General features: G+C 35.7%; 1 protein-coding gene across 5 annotated transcripts; it reads left to right on the forward strand.

Annotated features, from left to right (window-relative positions):
• The first annotated feature begins 5371 nt into the window (after positions 1–5371).
• On the forward strand, positions 5372–8360 carry LOC104604663 (growth-regulating factor 7-like). 5 transcript variants are annotated; one of them, XM_088896173.1, is made up of 6 exons: positions 5372–5495; positions 5656–5777; positions 5872–6322; positions 6503–6670; positions 6922–7258; positions 7356–8360. In XM_088896173.1, the coding sequence occupies exons 3-6, from the start codon at positions 5911–5913 to the stop codon at positions 8116–8118; spliced, it is 1680 nt and encodes a 559-aa protein (XP_088752299.1). In that variant the 5' UTR covers positions 5372–5495; positions 5656–5777; positions 5872–5910; the 3' UTR covers positions 8119–8360. The 5 variants fall into 5 exon arrangements, with proteins under 5 accessions (XP_088752299.1, XP_019054534.1, XP_088752300.1 ...); XM_019198989.2 differs by having other exon boundaries at positions 5375–5495; positions 5872–6250; XM_088896174.1 differs by lacking the exon at positions 5372–5495 and having other exon boundaries at positions 5637–5777; positions 5876–6322.
• The last annotated feature ends 998 nt before the right edge of the window (positions 8361–9358 follow it).

Raw genomic sequence — 9358 nt, forward strand, 5'->3', positions numbered from 1 at the left:
TTATAAATGTTCTCAAATGCAACAAAATTCTATACATATTCATTGTTTGTGTTCAATATTTTTTAAATATCTATTATTCAATTATGACATCGTGAGTTTTTTTTTTTTTTTTTTGAAAAGTTAGATCATTGACCCACCATCTAGATAAGAAAATAGCTTTGTTTTTGGATTAGTTTTAAATTACATATCATATACATTATATAAATAATTTTTAGTTACCACACTTAATTTTTGTTTGATATAATTAATTATACATACTTTTTTATATATTATTTTGATTAATTGTACTTTTTTATTTTTTAAAGATTTATTATTTATCTGTCATATCATCAATAAATTTATTTTTTTAATATATTTCATCATTGATAAAATTATTTCTTATGTATAATACATATTTTTGTTCAATATAATGAATGTATAATATTAGAGATGTACTCAATATTAATTTTTATGAATATATAAAATTAGATATTTGCCCAAATTTTTTTTCTATTTTTCTATTTTTGTTATTCTTTAAATTTTACATTCCATTTCCATCGTTATTAAAAACATTTCTTATTTATCATACTTATTATTGTTTAATATGTCAAATATATGATGTTAAAAATGTTCCCATTTTTTAAATTTCTATATTTTTTGCATTTTATTTATTTTGAATTTTATTATTTAATTGTGGCAACATGGATTGACCCATTTGACCTAAATCGGTTTAATTTCTTACCACCACCTAGGTGAAAACACTATTTTTTCAAGTAGATTTTAAAAGTATGTTTTTAGGGAAATTGTCTAAAACTCACCGTGAGTCTTAACGTTTCTCTTAAACTCACCACAACTTTTCAAAATGTCTAAAACTCACCATGTCAGTAAGGTTTTATTTTCCAAAGATCACCTTCCGTTAGTGCACCGTTAATGCTTCTTAACAGAGGTGTCCATGTCAGCATAAATAACAATTTTTATGATCAAATTACCCTTGAATGGTGAGTTAGAGGGAAAATGGTCTTTTTCAGTTTTCTTTTTTTTTTCATTTTTAGTGTTTTGTTATAATTTCTATTTTTTTTATATTTTTCTATTTTCTACAATCTATAAATTTTTGGTGTTTTTTCTACAATTTTATTTTCTAATTTTTTTTCAATTTCTATAGTTTCTATAATTCGAAAATATTTTTTTTTTATTTTGTTTACAATTTCTATAATTTTTATATTTTTTTTAATTTCTATGTTTTTATGTATTTGATATTTGAATTTTTTTGAACTTTTTCCTTTTTCATGTCTATATATTAAAATGGTAATATATTAACACCCATTAATTTATTTTGTATATATTTTATATTTTTCTATGAAGGTTAAAATGGTAATATATTAACGCCCGTTAGTCTGTTTAATGTCAAGTTAGTGACTTGGTGAATTTTAGACATTTTGAAAAGTTGTGGTGAATTTAAGAGAAATGCTGAAAACTCATTGTGAGTTTTAGACAATTTCCCATGTTTTTATGTTATTGGAATTATTAATTTATCATGCATGGATTTAATTAATAGAATTTAATGATGAGAAGTAACAAAATGCCTTAAATATATGATTCAATGAGGGTGAATGCAAATTAATATATTAATTGTTGGATTTAATGAGAGGAAATTGAATGCATTGAATATCTTATAATTGTCTCTTCTCGACTCATTTAATATCAATAATTGATTACTATTTTGCCCTCATTTTTATCAATAAATTTAAATATGTAAAGGTAAATTTTGTCTTAAAAAATCCAGAAATATTCCTAAGACTATTCATGCTTTTTAAAGTAGTATAGATATATATAACATTTGTATAGATACTTTGCATACATTTTTACATACATGCATAAATATATGTATATATATTTGCATAAATACATTTACATATGTATAATTTTAGAGTAGGTTCATTGACCAACCCGAACTCGGCCCAGGCCCGAGCCCAAACCTAAGTGCATCAAATTACAGTGCGGGTTGGGCTTGGGTTAGGAAAAGCGGGCTTGACCTCGGGCTTGGGCCGGGCCTGGGTTAACCATAAACCCAACCCAACCCACCCAACTTGCACCCCTAATGTATGTATGCATGTATGTATGTATGTATGTATGTATGCATGTATGTATGTATGTATGTATGTATGTATGTATGTATGTATGTATGTATGTATGTATGTATGTATGTATGTATGTATGTATGTATGTATGTATGTATGTATGTATGTATGTATGTATGTATGTATGTATGTATTAATTCGTTACGTAGTTATGACATCATAGATTGACCCATTTGACCCGGAATGTTAGTTCATTGGCCTACCTACCATGTAGATATGGAAATGGTTTCATTTTCAAACTAGTTTTAAATTTTGCATTTCATTTATATCATTGATAAAATAATTATTATTGATCATACTTATCTTTGTTTATATTATTAGTATATAATATTATAAATGTGCCCAAGATTGTTTCATATTTTTTTTGTACTATTCTATTTTAAAAATTTTATTTTTAATTATACATCATGGGTTAACCTACTTAACCTAAAAGGTTGAACCACTAACCCACCCCTAGATAAGAAGATGATTTAATTTCCCATCGGTTTTAAGTTGTATATTTGATGTCTATCATTAACAAAATTATGTCTATTTTAGCATAGTTATTTTTTAATATGACAAATATATAATAATAGAAATGTGTCTAATTTTTTTCAAATTTTTTTTCTATATTTTATTTTGTATTTCTTATATTTCTAAATTTGTATAATTTATTTATGACATCATGAAATTATCCATTTGACCCAAATGGTTGAAGTACTTACCCACGACCTAGATGGAAAATGTGATTTCATTTCTAGGTTTATTTTAAAAAATATAAAATTTTATTCTATTAATAATTATTGTGTATGGATTTATTAGTGGAATTTAATGATGATAAACAAAGGTATTTTTTATATTTGTAAATTTGTATCGTTTATTTATGACATCATGAAATTATCCATTTGACACAAATGGTAGAACTACTTACCACCCACCTAGATGAAAAATATGTTTCATTTCTATGTTTATTTAAAAAAAATAAAATTTCATTCTATTAATAATTATTGTGTAAGGATTTATTAGTGGAATTTAATGATGATAAACAAAAGTATAAATGTTGGATTCAATAAGAGAGAATGTGAAGTATTTAATGACTTAAATGTAAGACTTAATGAGAGATAATTGAATGTACTTTATGGTATTCTTTTAATTACATTTTCTGCCCTTTCAATAGAGATGAACTAAATTCAAGATGAGGGGTATTTCAGTCAAAAAAATCCAGAATCATGAAGATAATGATTCTTGAGGAAGAAGATAAATAGGTATAAATTTAAGAATCATGAACTAAATTCACCATCATATTGCTTTGGTTCAATCTTGGTTCTTGAGAAAGAAGATAATGAACAATGTCTTATTTCAAAAGATAATTTTGACATTTTTAAAAGTTTTAAGTTGCACATATCACCGCATGATACAGATAACTGACAAAATGCTAATGGCAAAGACTAAATTGAGACATTTTGGAGTTAAGCCTAGGCTAATGGATCGAACCCTACTTGCACCTGACTTGGTGGAGACCACTTTCCAAACAGCCTAGGCTGTTGTGGGAGTAGGAATGGCAATGGGGCGGGGCAAGGACGGGGAGCCTCTCCCCATTTCTGTCCCCGCGAAAATCCCCATCCCGCTAATAGAGACAAGGTTATCCCCATCCCCATCCCCGTGGAGATCCTTATTCTCAATTAATTTTTTTGTAATATCAACCATTTTGTTTTTATTTTTTTATTTTATTTAAAAATATAAAAATAAAATAATTAAAACTTTCAACCCTATTAAAAAAATTTAAAGATATTCAACTATAGTTTTTAAAATATTAACATATAAACATAAATATATATATATATATATATTAATAGAAATTCCATTGGGTGGCAATCAGATCCCCATGGTAAAGAGACTGCTCTCCCCATCCCCGCCCAATCACTACGAATAAAGATGAAAATTTTCTCATCTCTATACCCCACCCTTGAAGGAATCATCCCCGTCACCACGGGAATCGCCATCCCTCTATCGGAGTCTCTGCACATGAGACCTTAGCTAATTGTGTTTTCAATTAAGAATGTATTGAATGTAAATATTATTTTACCGCTCCCTCGGCTTACAAACAGCGAAGGGGCTTATCCCCCGTTGTATAGCTCAATAAAAGCAAAAAAAAAAAAAAAAGTGCAGAGGGAGAGAGTACAAGTCACGGTTCCATGGAACAGCTTTCAAAGTGTGATGGTGACTGGGCATTCGCTGGACAGCTGTCTGACCTTACTCTCTCATCCATCAATGCTTCGTCCTTCTCACTCCTCCCTCCCACACAGCATGCATGCATGCCAGTACCACCACCACTACCTTTCTAAGCGCCCTTCCCCACATGGCCACATTCCACTCCTCCTCCTATGCAGCACCCTTACCCAAACTAAACAAACTTTCTTTATCTCCAACTTTTGAGCATTTCTGACGTAACCTTTCATCGTCTCCATTGTCATTCTCTGTTCCTGCTTGGACAGACTGCTGATTAGGGTTAGGGTTGATTACTTGGGTGTGCGTCTCGAGATCGGCTTCAATCAGTGCAAAACCCGTTCGAAGGATACACAGCTTTTACAACCTTACACTGGGAATATCTCCGTACGAAAGATGTTCGAACGGGTAGTACTGACCGAAGCCGAGTTCGTGGATCTCTCTTTCTAGAATATCGCGTAGGTCCACCTGATATCTGTCACTTGCGCTTTGTGGCACCTTTGATCTGGAATATCGCGTCCCCTTACATAACATTGCGTTTCCTATATATTTTGCAGTGTAAATCAGATTTGCATTGAGACAAATCCGTACTTCTCCGCATATTATGTTTTATTACATTGTCGCTCCTCGCCTGACGCCAGCTTTTATGAATATATTATATATACATGTAGAAATGATAGCATACATCGAGTTTCTGGAATTCTTGGATACGTTGCAAAGTCGATACGATGGTTAGGCCTGGGGAGTGGGCCTTACACCACATTGCAGCCGTATATTGTAAACATCTTTTTAGAGCAAATCCGGATTCTCTCGTGGGCCTCTCTGCCACTGCCAGTATGCTTGCTATTTCTTGCTCATTACTGGTGGGGACAATTAGTTAACCCATCACGTCAACCTTCGCGTTTTGGCCCCCAAAGCCCAAAGGCCCAAACCCTAAAAATTTGTGTGTGGTCCACACTCCACAGTCCGGTGTGTCAGTTGAGCAATTTGAAAGTTCTAGGAACATTCTCCGAGGCAAATAAATGTTAACGGCGTCTCTAGCTAAAAAGCAACGTCGTCGGTCAAAACAGTTCTCCATCTGACTCCAACTCAACCCATGCATTGTAGATTATTTGGAGTATCTCTCTCTTTCCATCATCTCATCTCTTGTTCAGTTGTTTGAAATGGACAAAGGTGAATTAAATTTCATTTTAGCTTTACGTGATTAATTAATAGATGTTAGGTCAAGATTTACATGATGAGAAAAGATAGATATACTATACTATCGTGAATTCGCAATATCTCGTAGCTTTTAATGTTTTTTTGTCCGCTATTGTGCGAATGTTGGAAACAGAGGAAGCAAACGCATAAGGGAAACTAACACTAGAGGGGGGAGAGAGAGAGAGAAATTTTGTGCGTCAACGAGTTCTGCAGTTTCAAGCAGTTTGCAGGCTTAAAAGTGGTTTTGGGTTCTAGGTTTCTTTCCTAATCTTATCTAGTTATCTTTCTTTCATTTTTTGTTGTTTGTTGGTTTAATGGAAAAGTTAAATGTGGTTTTCTGATCATGGAGACAGATAGCAGTAGAGGTAGCGAGGGCTTTGTTGCAGACATGGCAGCAGTATTGGAACCGGAGGAGACTGGTGGCAATAGGTCAGGTCTGAAGTTGCAACGTACCGAATCTTTACCTCATAAGATGATCACGACGACGGTGCATCCGCACCATCATAGTCGTACATTCCCTTCTCCCCTGACTGAGAGCGAGAGCGGTAGAGGTGGTGGGGGTGGGGTTAGTGGTCATGGCCCCACCTTTTATAGGAGAAGCAACAACGGGATCAGGTCTATGAGCGATATATTCGATGCCGTTGCTGGAGGTGGTGGTGCGGCTGCTGCTGCCGCTGCAGTGGCAAGGACTCTGCAGCCTTTTAACTCCACTGCTTTCAAATGCCCAGGTCTGTTGGTATTTTCCCTTCTTCATGTCAAATTCAAATCAATACTCGGAGAGTTTTTAGTTTTACAAGTTGGTATTTTCTCTCTCTGAGCGCTTTTGTGTCTTTCTTTTGTCGAGAGAACAGAGGGGTTATGTTTTTTATAAGCGACACAGTTTAAAAAGTAAAAAGAAATAAGGGAAAGGAGTAAAGATGATCTGTGGCTCTTCAAAGAGTATATACATCATTTGAGAATGTGATTTTCTGTGTATACAGAAGGGATGGCTGCATCTCTGAGGTTCCCTTTTACATCGGCTCAGTGGCAGGAGCTTGAGCGTCAGGCTTTGATCTACAAGTACATGATGGGTTCTGTAGCTGTTCCTCCTGATCTCCTCATGCCCATTACCATAAATCTCTCAGACCCTGTTGTTTCCCATTCTACCGGTAATGCCCTTTTCTTTTTTAACTTCTTTTCTCGTCGTTGGATTTGCTTATTTTCCTGATTCCTTCGTATTCGTATGATTTTGTAATCTTCGAAGGGAGATGTCAATTGGCTGAGATTCTCCTTGAATTTTAAATTGCATTTCTTGTCGTGCTGCTCCTCTTGTATTATACTGTCATGATTTGTTTATTTGTAACAGCACTTAACATCTTTCCTTTTCCTGATTATATATATATATATATATATGTTTCAGGGGGTCGAGGTCCTTGTTTCAATCTACGATTCTCCAACAGCACAGATCCTGAGCCGGGGAGGTGCCGAAGAACAGATGGGAAGAAGTGGCGGTGCTCAAGAGATGTGGCGCCTGATCAGAAGTACTGTGAGCGGCACATGCACAGAGGTCGCCCCCGTTCAAGAAAGCCTGTGGAACAGCAACCCGAGTCCAACAACCTCAACACGCGCTCACCAGCATCTGCTTGCCTTTCTAATCTCACAGCTAATACCAACAATAACCCTGAATCTTCTTTGTTTCTCTCCAAGGTGTCTCCCTTCCAAATTAATATCTCTTCGTCGTCGAACAAGGACCCCAGGTGAACTACTGTATGGTTATGCTTTCGCTTTCTTTTCCCTAAACAAATTCTGTTTTCTTGACATATATATATCTTGTCTCCTTTTGCTGCTTAAAAGGTGCGCGGAGTGGATGGCGAAGGGGGAAGCTGTTTCTCTTGCTGCATCTGATCAACAATTGCAGCAATTTATGAACTCCAAAGTAGGATTGAGGACGGAAAACAATACATGCAATGCCTCTTTAGCCTCGTTAGATGGATCGTCGGTCTGCAACCAGAGACAAACACCGAGACAGTTCATCGATGGCTGGTCAACTGCAACAAGAGAAAACATAACAGACACCAGCGGCAAGTCCTCTGTTTCTTTAAATGGGAAACTCTCACTGTCTTCTCTATCCTTGTTCATGTCTGGTGGGAGTGGGATAGGGGAAGAGGTGGATCAGATCAACATAGGTCTTGGGGTTATGGATCCTGAACGTGACAATGGTGGAGATATTGCTAAGACTCAACCTTTAAGCTGGATGAACCCTGTTTTATGGGTGCCTTCTTCTCCACCAGGTGGACCTTTAGCCGAAGTCTTACTACCCAGCAGTGCTGCCTCTCCAAGTGTAGGATCGAATGTAGCCTCTCCTCCAAGTTGCTATAGAATCACAGGAAATAATAGCTCATGTGGTGGTGATCTTAATTTGATGAGCGACGGTTGGGGCGTCAGTAGCGATGCCAGTAGCCCTCGGGCAACAAGCGTTTCATCTCCGTCTTGTGTCGTGCAGAAGGCCCTCGCATCCCTCTCAGACAGCAGTGGTTGCAGCAGCCCCACGTTTACGACCGGTGTGCCCAAGTCAGAGATTGCACTCCCGTGGTTGAACTTGAACCAGAGCAACTAACCATCTCTGTTAGGGGGAAGCAGAGGGTTTGTCTTTTCCCCACCTAAAAGAGGTGTTTCTTTTTCTTTTCGCTTTTATTTACTTGTTATTCTCGCTTAATAGGATCTTTTGAAATTGAAACATTGATGCACCGTAATTATTGTTCTCCCTTCTTTTTTGGGTGGAGCTGGGAGAGGGTGTTCCTTCAAATTTGTATGCGAAAGTGGCGAAAATCAAACTCCGGCTGCCTATGTTGAGGACAACTTCTGCCGTTCTGCGTGACTGACTGACTCTGGCCTCTAAGATTGTAATGTCTATTATGTTATTAGCGAATTGGGATCTTCTACCAACTTGATCTGACACCCCACATCTCACCATAACTAAACTGAATAATTTTGATAAATACCAATAAAAGAGGTTCCACCATCTTCTACCAACAAAAGACGTTCCAAGCCCCAAGCTCGGACTGAACTGAATTTTGATGAATACCACCGTTTTTTTTTTCAGATGAATACCAGCTGAATAGTCACCACTTTTATGGCACCGGTCGAACCCGTTTTTCAAATATCACGCGGTACTCCATCCCTCAAACCCATAAAAGAAAAAAAAAAAAGGAAAAAAAACTCTTCTGAGTGTCGCAGTTTCTTTCGGTGTGAAACTCCTTTGAATTAGAGGTGCGTAATGAGTTTCAGGCTGTAAGCAAACGCATTTCAACCACCTAGTTTGTCATTTTTGGCTTTTGCTAAAAAGAACTTAAAATGTTTCCAGAATTTCTTCACTATCTTTAATTAGTTTCGAACCTGTTCGATACAACATTCACCAAAAAGACCCTCTCCCTATAAAACTGTAGAATTAAAACGATTTGACATTTTTTTTCGAGACCCGTTGATGGGGATTCCAGATCACCTGTCCATACAAATTCTGCCCACGTTTACCTATTTAACATTGCAATTACATTATAGTATTATGCAGGGGGATTAAATATTCTCTATATGTGATTGCAATGTTATGTGGGTAGACATAGACAGAATTTGTGTGGGCAAGAGATTCAGACTAGTTCATGGGTGGGCTTGATCTACATTTTGCCAAAATTTGAATGGTATTATCCCAAACCCAAAGACCAAAGCCCGGTCTGTGAATGGGTCTATTCTTTTCAGACCTAGGTTCCTTATGAAATGAATGAAATTGATATATTTTCTAAATTAATATTTTGTTTGTATTCTGGTTGCATCTAAGATGACTGAAAAATTAACCATATTTC

Source organism: Nelumbo nucifera, chromosome 1, assembly GCF_055504915.1.
Source record: "Nelumbo nucifera cultivar China Antique chromosome 1, China Antique-T2T, whole genome shotgun sequence".
NCBI lineage: Eukaryota > Viridiplantae > Streptophyta > Magnoliopsida > Proteales > Nelumbonaceae > Nelumbo > Nelumbo nucifera.

What these genes read in the sequence shown, in the direction of transcription:
- LOC104604663 (XM_088896173.1), top strand. Translation starts at nt 5,911, where the DNA reads ATGGCAGCAGTATTGGAACCGGAGGAGACTGGTGGCAATAGGTCAGGT. An exon ending in GTTTTTAGTTTTACAAGTTG is followed by an intron (nt 6,323 to 6,502) that starts GTATTTTCTCTC and finishes CTGTGTATACAG; the next exon opens with AAGGGATGGCTGCATCTCTG. An exon ending in TCGTCGAACAAGGACCCCAG is followed by an intron (nt 7,259 to 7,355) that starts GTGAACTACTGT and finishes GCTGCTTAAAAG; the next exon opens with GTGCGCGGAGTGGATGGCGA.